General features: G+C 48.2%; 1 protein-coding gene across 2 annotated transcripts in view; it reads right to left on the minus strand.

Moving 5' to 3' along the window:
- ESRRB (estrogen related receptor beta) overlaps nt 1-20,511 on the minus strand; it is a 167,669-nt gene that overhangs the window by 101,413 nt on the left and 45,745 nt on the right. Inside the window, exon 1 of one of the 2 annotated variants that reach the window (XM_017649990.3) lies at nt 11,521-11,818. The exons of the other annotated variant lie outside the window; for it this stretch is intronic. Within the exon in view, the coding sequence (XP_017505479.1) occupies nt 11,521-11,570 (50 nt within the window). The 5' untranslated portion in view covers nt 11,571-11,818. Of the gene's footprint in view, nt 1-11,520; nt 11,819-20,511 lie in introns of those variants that run through there. 2 annotated transcript variants of the gene reach the window in all.

Here is a 20,511-nt window from a genome sequence, read left to right on the forward strand (position 1 = left end):
AGCCAGACAGCCCCTGAGCAAATCCCAGCTCTGCCAGCTGTGTGACCTTGGGCAAGTGACCTAACACCTCTGTACCTCAGTTTCCTTACCTGTGAAATGGGGATGGTAACAGGCTGTACTTCACAGGGTTGTCATGAGGAAGCAGAGTGAACACATAAAACATTCTTAGGACAAAGCCTGGCACAGAGTAAGAACTCAATAAATATCAATAACCACTACTATTAATGCTATTACAATTGCTCACCTCTGAACCCAGTTTATTTGTAGCTCTCTTGTCTCCCCAAAACTTTTCTAACAGCAAACCCTAAGATGATCCCCAGGGAGTTAGGTATCTTGGAGAACAGAATCTGAACACAGGTATCAGGCTCTGAAAATGGTGCTAGCCGCATTGCTTCTGCATGTCCAGCAGCTAGAAGGCTCTCCTCTAGAGAGATTCAGTGAGGCCTGAGAACTTCCAACCTGTCTGGAGGTCAGGCAAGCCACGCAGGCAGGCAGTGTGTTGTTGTGTGTATGTGTGTGTGTTGGGAGGGTCTTTGGCATTCCACACCAGGAAGCAGCTGCAGTGCTGAAGAGCATGGAGCTTGGTTCCGAAAGGCGGGTCCCAATCAGAGCTGTTTTCCGCAGCCCAGGCATGTGCTCATTTCTCCAGAATCCTGCATGTTTGCAGGCTCACCCGCTGGGCCCCTCACACTCCTCCCACCCTAGGAAGGCTCTGTAGTGGGACTGTCACCCGTGAGGTGCAATGCCACCAACGGCCTGTAGGGGGCTCTGGAGCCCTTCTATTTCCCATTCTCTGGGCTGTGAGGGTACCACACTTATAGCAATGGTGGTGTTTCCCTGTGCTGTGCGATTATGCTGCTCTGAGGTGAGTGAAGAGAACTGGGGTTCTCTGGGCCCCCACTGAGGAGCCCCAGTTCATCCATGCTCCCAACTGGCTGTTTCAGGTGCAGTCCCTTGCCCTCCCTGCTCTACCATCTAACGCTGATTTGGGCAGTTTGCCCCACAGCCCTGTGGGGGGAGCCTCCTGAGGGTCAGCCTCATGGCCTTGTGTGGGAAGGCAGGGCGGGGCCGCTGCTTTGGCTTCCGCGGTGCAGCAAGGGTGGCTCCCAGTCACGGTCTCGGCTTCTGGCAGTCCAGCCCCTCAGCTAGCTTGTCAGGGAAACATCATGCAGAGACAGGTTTCCCAAAATACAGCTTACCCTGCTCCTCCTTAAGGCAAAATACAATCTGGGTACTATGCTGGGACACCTCATGAGGCAGATTAATTTACTTTGGCAGATTATTAATTACAACTCTATCCATATATCTGGATGATGTAAATTACTTGTACCCATTAACTTCTAAGGACATGGCCAACCTATCAAGTTAATATTGGCAAAAAAGTTAAAGATAGTCATTTTAAAAAATAATTTGAAAAACTGAACACATAGTTGTTCTTTTGGGCTTCATCAAAAGCAGGAAAAAAAAGCTATGGAAAATGTGTTTCTTAATGAGAGTAATTGAAGAACACCTGGTGTAGGGTTGCCAGATTTAGCAAATATTGCATGGGACACGCTTATACTAAAACAATTATTCATTGTTTATCTAAAATCCAAATTTAACTAGTGTTCTGTGTTTTATTGAGCAACTCTACGCACAACTCCTAGGACATAGGGATTCATTCAGAGGACACTTCCTATTCATCATCCCTGCCCCAAATTGTAATTCCTTCTCTAATCCCTTTGTGTTACATATGGAAACCCAAGCCACACAATCAATGATCGCATTAAACAAAACAATCAGTTCAAGCACCCAGACTCGCTGCGGAGGAGGACTCTCAGTGTGAGGTGATGTCACAGGGATGAAAAGTAACTTTCACAAGGTAACAAAAAAATTAATGAGAACCCACTATGTGCCTGGTATTTGTGAATTACCTCTGTTTAATTTTCACAACAACCCTGGGAGGTAGATATTATTAGTGGAAACTAAAAAGAGAATCTACAAACGGAATTTCTGTAGTTCTTGCAAAGGCATATACATTTCTGGTCAATTATTTCCCAAGAAAAGAAAGGGGTAGTGGGGGGTGGGGACTGAGAAGGACTCCATCCCATCAACAAATAGGATTATTCATAACCAAGGCCAGGTCTGTTGCTATTTGGTTAGGTGCCACTTACACAGGAAACTCTTAATTTCAATGAATTAATGGTTTGGGGTACACGATTGTGGAAGAGAAGTGGGTGGAAGACCTATGACAGTCTCACTAAGTTGGCCTCACAACTGAGGAAGATGTGTTATACCTCAGGATAATAAACAGTTCATTTGCTGTGAATAAAGGCACGCTCAAGCCACTCCAAACACTCAGTGACAATGACACGCAGATTCCAAATGTTCTCCGTAAGAAAAAACACCCTTTCTCCTAATCCTTCTTAAACTCAACAAGACTGATTGGTTTTTATTATTCATGAATTAATTTTTTACTCAGGGTTCAACCAGGGAATTGAAGCTATATGTTTCTCACCAATTGAGGGGGGAAAAGCAGATCTTGAGCAGAGCAGGCCAGGCAGACTCTCGCTGGGATTCCTTGGGGGGTAGGATGTTTTGTTTGTTTAATCAGCTAATAATCAATTAATAAGCCAAAGCCTTGGGGTTTGTTTGGTGGGGTTTTTTTTTTTTTTTTGGAGAAAAACATTGAGTAAGAACACGAGTAAAAATATTAAAGTAGAAACAGAATACAGACAGCCGTGGGACCCTGGTATATTAGGTGCCCCCTCTTATATCAGGCTGGTATATTAGGCTGCCTCCTATTTCCAAGGCACCTATACAAAAAGAGGAGCGAGAGAGGAAATAACAAAGGCAGCACCGATTTCAAAAGTAACGCACAGATGAGCGGAGCCTCCAGATGAGCAGATCTGGGTCTGGGCGCCAGCCTGAGGGCTCCTGGGGATCCACAGGGCTCCCCTCCCTGGTGACCTCCCTCTAATCTCCAATCTCTGCAGGTTCAGGTACCCAGGAGCGGGGGACAACAGCCTGGGAGAGGCTGAATGGCCAAGAAGCTCATCAAGGATGGCGAGGTGACCTTGCCTCTCTCTTCGCACAGTCCCTGCCCGGCCATTCACATGCGCCAAGCCATAACTGGCCTTGTCCTCTGTGTGCCTTTGGTCTGCAAATCTCTCCGGAGACCTCAGCCACAGGAACCAAGGAACATGGGGTGACTAAGAGGCAGGGCATAGCACAGCCTCAGACGCTCGTGGCAGTGGGGTCAGACCTGACACAGCATCCTTCACAAGAAACATTTCTCCCTTCCTCGTTCAAAGGCAACACACCCAGCATTTCTCAGGGGGACCATGTGGCTAACAGCGTATTCTCCTCCACCTGTCTGTTCAGATTTCAGAGACCACGCAGTCTTAGCTCCTGGATAAATTCAGACATTAAAACCTGAAACCCTTGCATGTTTATGTTTATGTTAAAACATTTATGTTCAGGGGCAAGGCACACCAGCCCTCATCCCGTAACTATGAGAAAACTGGTTATGTGAATTGCTTTGTACTTTTGGGGAAGAGAAAGCTGCAAGCTGTTATTACCGTTATCATAATTATTACAACCTTCACATTATTGCTGTAATTCTGTGAAAGCGATGCTCTTTCTGCCAAAGCTTGTTAGCTTGACTGCTTAGGTAGTAGACAATGTCAACACACCCAACAGGCGAATGACAAAGCGTGAGGCTAACAGGAAAAGGGAATATGCTGCACTCTGCCTGTGCGTTGATGAAGGGATGTTTCACCATCAAAAGGGGGTGTTCTCTGCTGATCGATGAGCGAGGCAAAAACAAAAGCATACACCAGCTCACTGACTCTCTGTCACCAGGATCCCAACCAGAGCTCAAGAGCTGGGAAGTGAAATGAGAGGAGAGAGAAAGAAATGGTTTTGAGTAAAGTTTAGTGCTTCCTGATACCTTCACCCCACCTCCAAGTCCCTATCACCTTGTTCCTCAGGTAACAGACACGGCCAGCCCGGAATTTGTCTTTACCCTCTGTTGTCTCCACCAAACCATGTAAGCAGGCCATTGACAATGGACAAAGGTAGTGAGGGATGCATCAGAACAGGGCGGACAATAATAGGCATGCTGCCTTGGGACTTCACCTGACTAATCATGCTCAGGAACTCAAACACCTACAACACACACACACACACACACACACACACACACACACACACACACATGCACATATACATGAGTGTACCTGCTCAGGTAGACACAGACAGGCCCACACGCCCTACACTCCTTCCTCCCAAACATATAAGATTAAAGAGAGATGCAAGGTCAAGGGCAAACTAGAGCATGTTGGAATGAAAATAGAGGAAAAGGTAAGTGAAGACAAAGGAAAATGTTAAATGGTGAGACATGAGAAAAATCTCATCTAAAATGCCACCCTTCACACCGTCTGCCTCCCCAGTGCACTTCCTTCTGACTATATTCCCTTGTTCTTTGCCCTTCAGAAACCAAGACCATATGACACGGCCAGGGATGCTCAAAAAACTCTTTCTGGGTATCTTTTAAAAAATGCAAACCAAGTGAAAATGCCGAAACATAAATCTAAATAAGTATAATAAGATTTTAAAAATTAAAAAGAAGGATTAAAGCAGGTATAAAAAAATGTATGAATCCAAGTTAATTCAAGCAATTAAAAAAAAAAAGAGTCGAGTTAAATTGACACTGAGCATTTGGGGTTTTGAAACTCATAGTTTCCTAGCCAGAAAAGCTTGACCCTTGGAGCTTCACATTCATACAATTTTAAATGCAGTGTTTCCGTCAACACCGCTGGTCCGGTGTGAGGCTGACTGTTGCTGTGATTGACAGGAGAGGACCCTGATATAGTTTTAAATGAAAATTGATCACATTTGAAACCAGAAGATAAAAACAAAATCTTGTTGGAGTTTGTTTAACTGCCTTTTGACCTCTGGATGCAATGACATTGAGAAATAAAATAACATTATCCAGAAAACCATTCCCAGAAAAGGTTCAATCCTGAAGATGTTGAATGACAAAAGTGAATAGAATATTTTTAAAGTCTTGGGGCACAGAGGAGAGAAATATAAAGAGAGAGAGAAAAGGGGAAAAATAAACTTCTTTGGGACTAAAATGTGTACAGGTTAAAAAGCACAGCAAAGTGAAGAGAAAAAAAATTATGACTCTAACCCCCAAGAAAACTTCGGGTTTATTTTAACCCAAGCTCATGCAACTCTAAATTCAAGACATTTAGCCAATAGGTTTTCTTTTTCACCTTGTCCAATGCCATACTGAAAACCCCATGGGCAGATTAACCAGTATGATTTTCCTCAACTTAAGAAAACGTTTGACCCTTTAAGCTCTAGGCAATCAATGGCTATATCCAGGGAGAGAAGGGGAAGCTGGGAAGCTAGATCAGAACTGCCCAGTGCTTCTTGGAATGCAGCCATCTGTTATCCCAGAGAAGGGCAGGACTGCCTTCTCACCCTCTCCAGGGTCTGCCTAGCTCTGTCAGGGCCAGAAAACTGAGGACTTTAAAGAAAGACTGAATACTTCTGGCTGCAGGGACAGCCAGCCCTTGGGTCCTTGTTTCCCTTTCACACCATGAAAAAACCCCAAGGTTTGGCAGCCCCCACTGGAATGTGGCTGCAGCCTGACCTCAGCCCAGGCAAGGGGTACTGGCAGGCAGCAGGGGCTGTGTTTAAATAGCGGACCTTTTGCCCCGTTACTCCAACCTTAAAGGGGAATACCACCATAACACACTCACACACGTGCACACACAGACCCTCCATGGAGGAAACTCTCCTGGAATGGATGTGGCTTCTGATGTTTGGGGGTTCAGAGATACCCTCTACAACAGGGACATTCACAGCAACAGGAAAGGGCTTGACTCCCTTAAGCCGTTGCTTATAAATAAAGGTGCTGTTAAGATCCTTTCTATTCTAATCCTGCTCAGTAGAGGAAGGCGCTCTGGATAGGCAGATACATGTACACTCATAGGAGGGAGAAATAAGGCATGCAGCTCCATGTTTCCCCACTTGCTTGGTTTTTCAATGTCTTTTGTTGGATGGTTCATTGGGAATCTCTGCTCCCAGAGACAAACTGAGGCAGTGCTCTCCTATGGCTGGCCTCCCCATGTCCTGAGTGACATGCCCGTAGCTGTCCAGCTCTGCAGTACACCCCCCGCAAAACCCAGGAGCTGGCAGGCAGTCACTTCCCCCTGCCTGCTGAGCCCCAGGAACACTTGCTGGAAGTCATGATGTGTCCCCTTTAGAGCCCTGTTTTCTCCACCACCACCCAGAGCCACAGAGCAGCATGCACCAAAGTCTTCCAGCCACATCCTCCCAGTGCAGCCAGGGAAGTGAGAGGGTAATGCCCCAGAGCAGTCTGCTACAAAGGGCCACATTGTCATAAGGGGCAAGGGTCACTTACCCAGTGGCCTAGGGAGGAAATCACCCCCCAACTACTGATGTCTCCCAGTCACTACCCTACATCCCCTTTGAGGAAGGGGTCTGGCTCTGCCCCCCGTTACCCAGGACAGCTCTGCCATTATCAGTGAACGGTCAGCAGCCTCACCAGGGGTAGGGGGCAGGCTGGCCCAGTGAGGGTTAATCAGGCTAGCCAGCCATCACAGGGGTCATCGTGATGTGTAGAGAAGTTGAGCATCCCAGTCCCCCAGAGCTGGTCTGCTAATTACATTTGCAATTATAAACACCATGACCTCCCTGCACAGGGACCAGGCCATACCAGCCGCTGGGCAACCAGGATGTGATCCTGCCCCGGGCCACCCCACCCATACCAGGGAACACTAGGGCCAGAGGAAGCCTGTGGGCCCCTTCTCAGAGCAATCACATGCATATGACAGTTCCCTGGAGGTCTGAGGCTGCTGGGACTGAGAAAGGAGAAACTCACCAGAGATGAAGTCCAGTCAGGGGTCACTAGCACTTACCGTGCTAAAAAGATCTTTGAGTTAACCCTAGAAATCAGTGAATGGCCTCAAGGACAAATGGGAAGGACATGGGCTCAGATGTGTCTGGTTCTAACTGATCCCCAGGTCACACCCTTCACAGCTCCCTGGCATTATCTGTAGGTGCTACTCAAGCCCTCTCCTGGGTCCATGCCCTCTCCAGGAACTACAGCAAGGGTGGAGGACCTCAGAGGGTCAGCACTCCAGCTGTGCTGGGGGCCCCCAAAGGAACACTCTAGCAAGAGCCACCAGACTCCAAGACAGAAACTCCCAGCAGAGCTGTGAGTTCTGGTTAATTCTGGGCAGACCTGGTCAAGCTGGAAGAGCACTTGAAGGGCCTCACTTTCAGGGATGGGAGGACAGAGTCTGAGGATGGCCAGAAGGTGTAGGAGGACATCAGCAGGGGGAATTCAGGGTGTGGGTCGGACTTGACTGTGATGGAGTGGTTAGCAGTCTAAATATCTGTTATTCCTTCCCCTTGGATCAGAAGCACAAATGAGTTTAATCCTGTGATAAAGCCACTTAAAGCATCTGGGAAGACACGTTCTAGAGAAGGGAATTGCAAAATCGCCTCAAAAGCATCCTGCCTCTTGGGTAACTGTTTGTCTTCCAAATTCTCTCTCCTTTTGAATCCTGCGGGTTCACACAGCCAACTACATCGCCCACCCGCAATGCACACACATTTTTAATGTCTCTCTCTCACATATCCCCTTCCTTTAGTCTGCTAGACATGTACAGATCTTTCCAGTTCCAAGTGCTCAGAAGTAACAAGGAATTTTGCAGAGGACCAAAGAAGGAGATAAAACTTTTTCAATGAGTTTACATTATTTTTAAAAACCATTTGACAAAACGGCTAATTATCAGGAATCAAGCATGTAGTACAAATTACAAGGACCCCTGAAGCCAGGGCCGAGGGCAGCCTGAGAAGGCAGGATTGTGATGTGAACCTCTATACAGCCACTTTCTTCATAGTACTTTCCCCGTAAGTCCCCTCTGTCCCTCCTTTCTCAGACTAAATGGAATATTTATTGATTACTCTAAATCAATAAAATGAAAGAAAAGTCTCCTTTTGGTGGGCCAGGTCATTTCTTCACATATATTTTTTAAGAAATATCTTTTCATATGTCCTAATTATTAGTAAAATAGAGGATTGTTTCTAAAATGAAAGGAGTTGGGGAAATAATAAGCTCCAAGAGGAAATTTCCAGTTGATGTCAGCATCTCACTGAGCTGGAAAGGGCCTTCCCTGGGATTGGGGCCCTCCATGCTGACCTACTGTTACCTCCTAGTTTATTGCCCTCAGGCCTGAGCAAGTCCAGCCTCCCATTACCCCATGCTATCCCACTGCATGTTGTATCTCCAGAATGGGGGACAGGAACATAAAGGTTTATTTCCTTGAGCCCCTCCTTGGAAAAGGAAGACTAATGTTCTCATGCTGATTTATTTTTAAATGTACTATTAAAAATTAATTTTCCCTTTGTTTTTCTCTGGGCCACTGATTCTGAATTACCATGTGGCATTTTATCCTACGTGTAAACCTACATATTTAACCTTTAGGACAGTTTGTTCTTTGTTTCTTTAACAACAGCAAAGTGGTCATCAGATGGGGGGTGAACTCCCTGGGTTTTATGTCGAGGGAGTCCAGCCAGTTGGGTCACGGACACATTTGTACACAGGCACACACACGCAGGCCTGCACACTCACTCACTCCCACTCTGGGTGATTATATATGTACATAAAATATTGATTAGAAATGGTAATGGAGTCACCTACAGGACTGGCTACAGGAAAATGAAAATGAAGGAGATAAAGGTATGAACCTATGGATGGATCTGTGTGTGTGTGTTAATTTCTCACCTGGGAAACTGAGAATAATACTAAAGCATTAAAAATGTTCTCTCTGTGATAGCAGGTGAGAAGGAGGGCTAGAGAATTCTTTCTCACTAAACTGTAGTGCCCGTGCCTTTGGGTTTTCTCAAGTCCAGGAATGTCAATTAAGCCACATTGGTAGAAAATGTATACAGAGCACATGAGCCCGCTTACCTATATGTTTACTGTAATGAATGGATTCCTACTGTCCTTCCAACAAACCAAAGAATGCAGTTCTCTCTTTTGCTACTTTGCTACCAATATTGGACTCTAAATCTACTTGTCTTGAAGCCCTGTGATGGAGGTCAGAAAGATGCCTCCCCCTACACCAGCCTCTGACCTCCACAAGATTGTCCTTGGAAATTCTGTGTTCCTGTAACCCAGCAGTTACAAACCCTGCCTGGGAGGCACACATCTATATATGGGGCCAGCTCACCAATGCCAGGGGCTGATGCCCAACAGGTCCTGCGCTTTGAGAACTGGCACTTCACAGAAATGCTTGATACTCAGTGGAGTTAGTGGGTATATTTCTGGCTTTTCTTGTACCTCATGGAGTGAGCAGCCAATTCTTTGCAAAGAAACCAGGAAGGGTAGGGAGTCCAAACCACTGTCAGGCTTACTTTATAACTTACGATTTCCACTTCAAGCCCTTCCCAGACCCACGACCTCTGTTCCATCATTACCCTCTGCTGCTTCTCTGACATTCCCTCTTTGCCCATATTTCTCTTCAAACTCAAGCCAGGGTTGCCGTCAGCTCAATGAATTACCTAGCTGCTAAATCCTCCATCTCTCCTTGCTCTCCTGGCCAGCGTAACCAGAGGATGTACTTCCCCCATACGAATTTTCATATTTATTAACTATGACTTGAACCAGGGACAAATACATAGATATTTCCAGCTCAGCCAAAGAAGTCACCTCTGAAGAGAAGGAGCCTAAATAATTTAACTATCCAAAATTTGTCCTACTCGGTAATTTTATGTGAGGAAATGCTACACAAACACCAAACACTGTTCACGGCCTCACTGACCGACCTCGAGGTTTCCCGGGCAGCTGCCACTGCCCGCTTTAAGGAGGGAGCGCAGGCGGGCACTACCCTGCCCCACTCCCACCGGCCATACAAGCTGGGATCGGGGTAACCTTTAAGGAGAATGAAAAGCCATTTTGCAGCTGATAGAAATCCGAATCCATTATAATTAAGGAGTCTCCGCATCTCCCAACCCAGTCGCCTTCTTCCCACACGACACTGCTTAAATTCTGGCGGCCCCAAAAGAAATCTCTGCTGAGGGAAATCCTGAACTAGAACTGCGGAGGCTGGGACAGTCCGATCCCCGACAGAAGACGCGGCTGTGAAGTTGCCTCCTCTCTCGCGCGTGGTCCTCCCGGCGTGGAGGCAGTCTGTGCAGCGAGAGGGCATTGGGCACACTTCCGGGAACCCCACATTATCCGGAGTATTTATTTGAGGGATCTCGTGGTTCTTGGGCTGGGGGTACAAAAATGAAAGGATGGTGCGGCGAACACTGACCTCGGTAGTTTAGTTTGCTTAAGGAAAAAAAGAGGAAGAAGAGCACGAAGAAGTTTAGCAGGTTCGTGAGAACCTGGAGTTTTCATTGTATTATTATGTTAAGCCGTCTGAAAGACCCTGCGCGCGCCCACACCCAGACGCCGGGACACCAGCCCTCAGCGCGGCGGGACGAGAAGCGCCCGAGGGGAGGCCGGGGCAGGTGCCCGGGCAGGTGGAGAGACGGCCGCGGGGGGCAAACCACGGGTGGCCGGAGCAGGACCCCGGGAAGCCCGGGCTGGACGTGTCGGTTAGTCCCCGCCGTTCCGGGGCATTAATTCTCCACTTTCCCAGTCTGCGCGCACAGCGCGCTGCCCAAGCCCGGGAACCTGCGGTTCCTGGGAGTTGAGTCCCCAGTGCCGGGCGCCACCCCCACCCACGCCGATCGGACAACCCCAGGTTCCAGCGCGGCAAGTCCAAAGCCGCCCCCGGCTACAGAAACCGCGTGAGTCCGTTCCGCTCGGCGCAGCCTCCCGCAAAGCTACGAACCAACTTTGCCTTCGCCACAGCGCCCGCCGGGTGTCCCGCTCAGGGCGGGATGCGGGCCCCCTTCTCAGGGCGCGCAGGGCGCAGCCTGCCCCCACTGGGACGACCTGGGTCCACGGCGCCGCGTGCGCTCCCTCGGGGAGCCCCCTGGAGCCGCCGACGGGACGGCGCAGACCGCCTGCAGTTTCCGAACCCGCGCGGACGTTCGATTTCACGCTTTTGCCGGGATCGTTTTTGGTCCCCAGTATGAAAATAAGTATTTAGGTGCGAGGGTCCGCGGGAAGGCTCAGACGGGACAGAACATCCTTGCTACATTCCCGCACCTGTTTGGGGCTTGCTCCTCCCCATTCCACAGAAACTCAAGTATTTTCTCACCGCGGGGGAAGATCGGAGAGGATGAAAGTGAATTGGAAAGTGCTGCTCTTTCCTAAAAGTAAAGGTCGGTAAAAGCAGTGCGGGAAAAGTTAGAGGCTGTTTACGCCCGAGAAGGAAACCCAGGAAGTGTGCGGCTCCCCCCCGCTCCGACATCCCCCCAGTGCCCCCGGGGTCCCTGCCACTTCAGGAATGCCTACAGGAAGCTGCGACACCCAGGACAGAGGCAGCTGGACAAGCAGAAGGGCAGACAGACCCACCAACCGAGAAGCAGGGCACCTACTGGTTGTGGTAGCCGAGGGGGTCCGGGATGCAGAGTTCTGACACGTCCATCAGTCCCGGTTTAGCATTCCCAGCGGGTAGAAAAAGGCGACGGGGAAATCGCGCGGAAGAGCGAGTGAAGGGCACTGGCGAGGTGCGAATCCAGGCAGGGGCACAGTGCGCGGGAGAAGGCGGAAGGGGAGCAAGCGCCCTGGCGGGGCGGCAGGGAGGCCAAGCCGTGCTAGCACAGCCCAGCGCTCCCACTCAGGCACACACTCCGAGCCCGCAGAGGGGACGGAAAGCCGTGCAGGAAGGCTGGGGCACCAGAGACGTGGAGCCCACTAACCCTACTGTAGCTTTAAGGCTGGGAGACTGATGTATGGTTTGGCTCCTATTGGCTATCTCTCAGGGGCTGGACTTAAAGTGACAGAATCGAGCCCGGGTGGGGGGAGGGGGTTGAGCCGGGGAGCCTTCAATGGAATCCGACGCTCAGGCGAGGTCCCCATCTCCAGAGAAGTAATAGGAGGAGGCCTAAAGCCGCAAGGCCTGTCCTCCTGCCATTAAAGAGAAAGAAATTTCCAACTAGCTGGTGGGAGTGGGGGATTGAAAGATGTGCTGCTTACAACACCCCCACCTCCACCCTGTCTTTCCACTGGCAGGCCTAACAAACGCCCTTCTCAACCTTTCGAAATAGGTCTGTTTCACAAATTAAAAATAAGTCACATTTCTTCACTCTCACACCAAGCAGAAGAGGCCAGCACCTTAGAAATTCACCGCCTAAAACCCCGTGTTTGGTGCACGAAAGTGCGAAGGGTCAGGTCAGCAGGTGAGGCACAGCGAGCCAGAGAAAAACAAACTCCTTTCCCAGCTCACATCACCTGGGCCAGGCCTCTCTGAACTGCTCTCATATGTCTAGATACACAGTGTGCATCTATAAAATGCTCTCTAGATGTACCAAATGATGCTCTCTTCATTGGCAACTCTCAGAAATGTACCCAGGACACAGCCATGAGCAAATAAATTCCTGTCTGCTTAGGAAAATACAACTGTGGTTTAAACAAACAACTGACCTGCCTCATCCACTCAAGGCACATGAGTAGACGTACACACCTGAATCCCCAGCTACGAACACACCTGAATCCCCTGTCTGCTGCTCCCTCCATAAATCTGAATATCACTGGCTGCCAATGTACCAAAACAAGCTGTAAGTCCTGCCCCAGTCCTTCTTCTGGGGCTTTTCATCTTTTGAGATGTGCCAGTTACAGAAATAACAATCAATTTGATGATTCAAATGAGTGTGTGCAGGAGATAAGTACAGAATTATTTAAAAGAGAGTTAAAAAAAGAGTCCTCAGAAGAGACCACCACCTTATTTTCCTATATTCTACAGAAGACAATGAGCAATGGGGGAGACATAATTTTATGATCAAAATAACGTCTAAATGGAGTGCAATTGCAGGCAGTGTTCAAGAATAGCACTTCAGGAATAAAAGAGCAGGGAGGGTGATGAGAAACCATAGGAGGGGCCCACCACTCAGGAGGGGCTGGGGAGTGGGCTGCAGGACTGCAGATGATACTTGACTTGGATAAATGTAAGCGCGAGCAGGCTGGGAAACAGAGCTGAGATTTGTCATATGTGCTGAAGTGGAGGAATGTGTGGGATTCTCCAGGCACAACAGGGCTCAGGCAGGCATCTCACAGAGAGATGGATGAAGATGTCTGCTCTGTCAGCAGAACCCCTAACAGCCCCAGATTTTATTTTTAATCACATAGAAACTTGGTTGCTTTAGAAATAGGAATGGGTAGAGACACATGAAACATGACCTCTATACAACCATGTCTTGTGCAGACCTCAGTACCCAGTTTTTCTACATCCTTCCTGGCCCTGTGAAATCCCTCCTCCTAGCACACAGCAGTCAGGGAGCACTTTGTAAAATGCACACCAAATGTGCCCTTGTTGCAATTAGGAAAGAGGCCCCAGTCCTTCCTGTGGCCTACAAGAAGGTCCCATGTGCAGACTCCTATATGTCCCTCTGCACCCCTCCTCAGCCCATGTCATGTTCCCCTCAGTCTTTGCACCTGCTACCTAGAATGCTTTATACTCTATATCACACCAGAACCTTCTGCCACTCACCTTGCCTTATGTATGTAACAGTTTGCAATTATGTATGCATTTATTGGTATTATAATATCCATCTCCCACTAGACTATAAGCTCTAGGAGGGTAGAGACGATGTCTACTTTTGTTTACTAGAGAATCCCCAGGGCTTAACCGTGCCTGGTACATAGCAGTTGCTTGGTAAAGACTTTGTTGAATGAAATGTAAAAGTGGAGAAATTTGGGGTGGGGTGCTAGAGCCTGCTGAGGGACAGGCCGCCTACCCTAGAAGGGGGTTAGGCCCTGACAGCTTGCATGGGGTCAGCTGGCACGTTGCTCTGTGTAGCTGCAACATTTTAAAGTGGAGACAGAGCATACTTGGAGTATGGAAAGAAAGACAATTTCAGAGCCCAGAGCAGTGGATTCAAAGCCACTGGGGCAAATGAGGGAAAATAAGAGGTCTTGGTTAAAAAGCTGGCTAATGCCCGCACACAATCAGTTTCCCAGGTGCCTGGAGGAGGGTAACAGGGGCTATGCCTGCACTCTAGCTGACTGTGCTCCAGGGAGGGCATGAGCTGCATGAGACCCGGTCCTCCTCGCCCTGCCTGTGCAGCCCAGGGGCAGAGTTCCTTCTTTTCCCCCCAGCAAGAATGAGCCTGTAGACTCTGCTGGCGGGGAGACAAGGGCGTGCCAACAAGGACACACAAGTGACCTGATCCGCCCAGCAGGCCCAGGATTCTCTTGCGGTGTTCCAGGCAGACTTGACTGGGTCACACACTGTTCATGTGACCAGCCTTTCCCCCTCTCTGTCCCCACCCAGCTCACACAGAGGATGAGATTCCTTCCCAAAGCTGGGGTCAGGTTCCATGCCTCAAGCTGGAGAGGGGGCAGTGTGGGAGAGTGCAGCAGGCTCCAGGACCCAGGATCGAGCCCTGACTCCTCCGTGTAACCTTGCCAGAGTGATCTCTTCTCCAGAAAACAAAGGTGGTTTGGGGGAAGGATGGGGTGGGCAGGGCTCCTGGGTTCCCTCAAGCTTGAAATTCTTTAACCAATCATCTCAGATTTTCAATGCTCATCTACAGCAGGTGGCATTTTTCTCATCCACCCCTAACAAAAAGCTCTGAGCCACCCTTCACCATCTTGTGTCCCAGTATAGGCACCCCAAATGGGCAAGTCAGCCCAAAGCGAATGGAACAAAAGGTATTAGACAGTAATTGTGGCAGTGTAAGGGGACAGCAATTCACTTCATTCTTGGGCAAACTCCTTTAAATGGATATTTAACACATTCACAGAACTTTCTAGTGAGGTGGGGCTCAGGGAGTCCTTTACAGCCATCATCAGAATTTACAAATAAAGAAATTTGTCAATTTCCCTGTGCAATGAAGTGACCTACCCCAGGTCACACAGTTAGTAACTGGCAAGCATGCCATCTGTGGTCTCTAGATTTCTACTTACTCAGCTCCAAAACCTTTGTACACATGTCTCTTCACTTCCTCTCCCCACTCCTTTCCCGAGTTCAAGCTCTTTCCTAGGGAATATGATGCCAAACCAGAACAATGCCATTGGCAACATGCTGCACGCACACCACATCTGCTCTATGGGGGGAACCCAGGCTTCTGTGTCCACACCATCCCCAGATGGTTTCTTGGGGGAAAAGAAAGCATGGCTTACTGGACACCAATTTCATGACCTGTTGTACAGCCACAAGAAGTGCCCTAGGTGGCAGATAAGTATGGAAACAGCCACAGACATAGTCTGGCCTCCTCTGTTCCTCAAACCTGTTTCCCTAGGTATGAGGAGCACCAAGCGAGCCATGGCTAGTAGAACCCAGGTCCACACTAACCACGCTCTCTTTCCCATCCCAGTCTGGCTCATTCCTTAGAGTGGCTGTCCTAATGCCTATCGCTGGATCTCAAGGGTCACCTGACTGGCCTGGCCACCACCTGTGCAGCTGACCCCTGCCACCAGTCTGGTGGAAATCCAGAGCCTCGTCTTGGTGTGTATCGTCTCTCCCTTGAGGCTGCCTCGCCTGACTCCAGTCATTTCTGCACACGTAAGGCAGCATCAAGCAGTGACTTCAGATTCTTGAATCCCCTTCCTGGGGCATGCCACTTTCAGCCCAAAAATAAGAGGAGGCTTTTCCCATCTTTCAAGCCAGGAAACTTAGCAGGACCTGGTGGACTCAGCACAGGTCCCAGGAGAACAGGGGATTTGACGGCTTCATCACTAAAAGATGAGACCCAACAGAAATTTATAGAGTCAGCCACATGCTCCTGAAGTCCAGTGATTGTGGGACACTGATCGTTTGGTTATGCCATCCCCATCCCTCACCCTCACCCACGTTCCCTGAACCCAAATGCCCAGGTGAGAACGATGCCTTGGAAGACACATAAGATGTGCAGCTGCTTCTTACCACCAACCCAAGAAGGAGAGGACGCCTCCATGGAACTGTCTGAACCACAGTCCAAGCTTGTTGGTTTCACCCCACAGTAAGGGCTGGGGGAGGCGAGTCTGGAAAGTGCATCCACTGACCATCCATGATGACTGAGCCTGGCTTAGACAGTGAGCCTGACCTGTGCATCTCTGAGGACAGTGCCGATCAGGCCAGGGCTCCACGGACTCCCAGCCAGTGAAAATGTCCCTGATGACGCACCTCTGTGGGTCCACTCTCTTCTCACATGCTAGAATTTGGGGGTGTGGAGTTATATCCCTGAGTGGTGGTCAGCAGACTGTCAGCCCATTGGCTGGCACATGTCCCGAGGACCATAATTAACTGATCATGCTAATACAATGTGAGTTTGTGCTCCAGTAATAGCCTCTTGCTGACAGATAAATGCTGTGGAAACACGATGGCTTTTCCTGAAGCTGTAATGGCCCGTTACTGGGGCAAGTAGGCTCCTGTACTTTTAACACTGCCACCGTGACAACCAAAGATAAAATATGAAGGGGATGCCTGGAGTGGATATATGCTTGGTTCCCTCCCACCACTGCCACTATCCAGTTCATTATTGGAAATCCCTACCAGGGGTCTCAGGATAACTTCCAGATATCTCAAAGTCCCAGTATTCTTTTTTTTTTTCTTTTTTAAGATCTCATTGGCTTTATTCATCAATTCATGAATTGGGCAGCATCCCATCTAGCAGATAGAAAGGAGCTCACCTCAGTATTTACTCTTTTCTGAGCCTCAGGATCTTGTTCTCACCAACACAGCTGAACAGTACATTAAAGTTCTCTGTTTACCAAAAAGACTCCTTCTTCTTGCAAGCCCTATGCAAGATGGGGACTGCAGTGAGCAAGCAGGCTGGGGATCAGGAAGGTGAGCTATGTCTCTTCATAGAAACAAAGATCTTTTCCCCTCTGAATCACCAGAAGAATAGGAACACATCATGACTGTAATAGCTTTATAGCCTACCACGTCTCTGGGGGGCGGGGGGAAGAAGAGGAGGAGGAGGAATACAAAGAAAAGAAGGAGCAGGGGGTGTGGGGAGAGGAATATGCCCTAATAGTACCTGGTACCTAGAGGCGTTGAACAACTAGCTATTGACTAAATGAATGATCTGTCTAATTAAATATTTTCCATTACAGTGGATTGTAGGATTTTTTCCATATAAAAAAGAAATTTGACCATATTTTTATCTGTGTCACATATTAATTTATCATCTAATTTCTTGTGACTTGTGCATCACTTTAAGCATAAAACATAGTTGGTTACAAACGACTTGTTTCCAGGGTCTCATCACTGGTAAACAGAAATCTCTTTGGCCAATGATAGTTTCAACTGCAAAAATCTCATGGTAAACACTGGCTTCAGAAAGAAGGAACAATATACTTCACAATCTCAAAATTATGCCTCCATGTACATCTGTGTTCTTTCTTAGAAAAAACCATAAAATACATGAAACTTGGATTATTAATTCTAAGTACCACACGTATATAAAGTGTTGTTACTAAGTAGGAACAAAGAAACAAGCTGTATTGTTTTGCTAGCCACCCTGGCATTAGTGACATAAAATTCAAAACTGGGAACATTCACACGTGTTCTCATTTCCTAATGGTTCAATTAAGGTAGAACTTCTGTTTCATTAATTTTTTGGAATCAAATGTATTTTATTTTTGCTCTAATAAAATGCTTTATGAAGAGGGGGAAAAAACAGCAAGTACTTTTAGGTTTTAGGAGAAATAAAATGTAAGTGTTTATACACTATAAAGGGCTATCCCTGTATAAAACACGATCAAGATGATCACTTTTAACTGTGTTCTTACATGAGAAAAGTGTGGGCCAACCTCTACCTTCACAAATGTAGATTGTAATGAAACCAGTCCCATTGGTGAACTTCCCCTGCTCTGAACAATGTACCTGTGAATGGGTCAGGGCCAATTCCAGATGAAGGCTTGGGTTTTGCAGCGGGCCATCTCTGACATCTTTATTCTTCATAAATAATTGGGAACATGAAGTTCCATAGAACTCCTGACTTAGAAGGGTTTGCCTTTCCAAGAAGGACAAGATAAGGCAGGAAGGGAAACTGCAGAACCAAAGAGAATTTAGAGAAATGGGTAAAAGGCAGTCAACGGTACAAGATTTAATATGGATAAACACTGGTAATACACTTGTCAGCAATGACCCTAGAATGAGCCAGACCATAGGAGAGCTGGTGGGTGAGCAGCGATGCAGAGAGACATCTGGGGTCAGAACAGATAGCACATTAAACATGGGCCTCCAGCTCAACAGCATGATAAACACTGCTTTGGGGTAATTCTACAAAACCCAGCCGAGCAAGGAGCAGCAATAATTCCTCTTTACTCTCCCTTACTAAAGGCACAGATGGAATTTTATGCTCAGGCCTGAGGGACTTGCTTCAAAAGCAAACTGGAAAGGTGATGTGGAAAGGACTCAAAGAGGGGAGGAGAAGGTGTCAAAGGTCTCCTGAAAGGTGTCTGAGACCCTCAAGGAGAAGGACAAATGTGGGACAGGAGGGATGGTTGTTCTGCACATGGAAGGACAATTACTTGGGTCCAGGCACTGCGTGTGTCTCTGTCTCACACACACACATGCACTGTAGGTGTCCTCTCAGGCTCCTGCGATTGCCTGCTTTTTCCTCCTCCTTGGTCAGCACCCCGCTCAGGCTATCTCACCTCCACTTGCCGTGCCTGAGCTCTGGCTTACCGAGGTACCAGACAGATGGTGTACCCCAGAAATACAGCAGAGCAGCTCCCCAAATTCCTCCTTTTTTTCTGCCCTCTGTACACTGTTTCATGGTGTGATTTCTTTTTATCCACCTTCCAGAAAAGGCATGCCTTCCAGGCAACTCGCCATGGCTCTTTGTGGCTGCATCCGAAGTGATGGCCTGCACAATGGCAGGTCATGTCACATTGCGTGGCATCTGTCCTCACCTCAGCTCTCCTTTTTCATCACCCTCAATTCCCTGGGCTTACACCCCCCAAATGAAGTGTCAGCATTTAATGCTTGCCTCAGGTTCTGTTTTCAAGGGGACCAGGGCTGAGATAAAGGCTGAATCAGTGAATGGCATAGGGCCACTGACTTTCTCCCAATTTAAACCATTTTATTATTTATTTCCCCTTCCTTCTTTAGGGAGGCAGAACATCCTGAGGACAATGGTGAATGCCTCCCTGTGGTCACTGCACTGAAACCAGAGTCACTGTTCTACAAGGGCCCATGTGCACCTCCACACCCATCCACGGGTGGTTCTGGCTCAGTTGCCAAATGTTCAAGTCGATGGCGTCATCAGAAGCCAGCGGACAGGACCAGGTGTTCCATATCCCTCCTCCACTCCCCTGTCTTTCTTCTCCCTCCTCACACAGGAGGCCAAGCACGTACTGTGCTCTCCCTTCTCCCCCCATTTTCTCCACCCTGAGCTCAGCTAGTTCCTCATGTGGCTGTCTCTTCCCCACATCACACCCATGTTAACTCGAAGTTGCTTTGGGCTTTAAGTTCCGAGACAGTCCAGCAACTTGAATCTAGGACCTCACTCAGCAAACATTCCAGGGGCTCGTGGCTCCATCTTTTTGGCTGCCACCCTGAGCACACCGGCTCTCACCTTCAGCATGTTCCCTGCTGGAGAAGGATGGTTCTTGGCCTACGCATTCCTTCCTCACCTAGCTGTGTCCACATCCAGGAAGGGGGGCTACACACGTGTGCTGTGTCAAAGGAAACATCATCCTCTCTGTCTCTAGCCTGTTTTTCATTGGTTTGTTTATTTTGATTAGATTTTACTCAGAAGGAAAACCTTTCCCAGGAGTTCCCCATCCCCACGCCAGCAGACTTATCCTCACACCTTCTTGCCCAGAATCCAGTCACATACTCACTCAAACCAATCATCGTCTAAGGAGAAATGGAAGGCCATGACTAGACTCAAATACGTTTACTCCCTGTAACTGGGGGAGGCTTCCTTTCATGAGTACATTAATGTCCAATAACAAACAAATCCACTTCTGTCAGAAGCGGAAGCAGGAAGGGCTGCTGGGTTTGTAGCCCACAGCGTCTGCCACATCTGGCGGTGTGCTGCTGGCAGGGCGGTGGTGGTGGGCCACCATGGACGCGAGCAATATGGGGGTCATCGTCTGTACAGACATAACAACAATGATCGGACTAACAAAAAGTCAGGCTGCTTTGTGTCACCACCTTGCTCCAACAAATCAAAATAATATCGGTGATCAAATAGCCCCTAGAAAAGCTCTTGTTGGTCTAAGTTTTAAGCAATTGTTGCAGTTACAATGGAGTTTTAAAAATACAGGTAAGCTTCAAGTTAGTGTGTTCTTATTCTTTAATACAAATTGCATTCTACATGGAAGTTAGCAAGTCAGCCACATACACACCAACTTAGTTACACTTAGCTACATGGGTGTTTCAAGAGTAAATTCCTAACAGTGCAGAATCATTCAAGCTCACTTGAAGCACA

This window comes from Manis javanica, chromosome 8, assembly GCF_040802235.1.
Source record: "Manis javanica isolate MJ-LG chromosome 8, MJ_LKY, whole genome shotgun sequence".
NCBI lineage: Eukaryota > Metazoa > Chordata > Mammalia > Pholidota > Manidae > Manis > Manis javanica.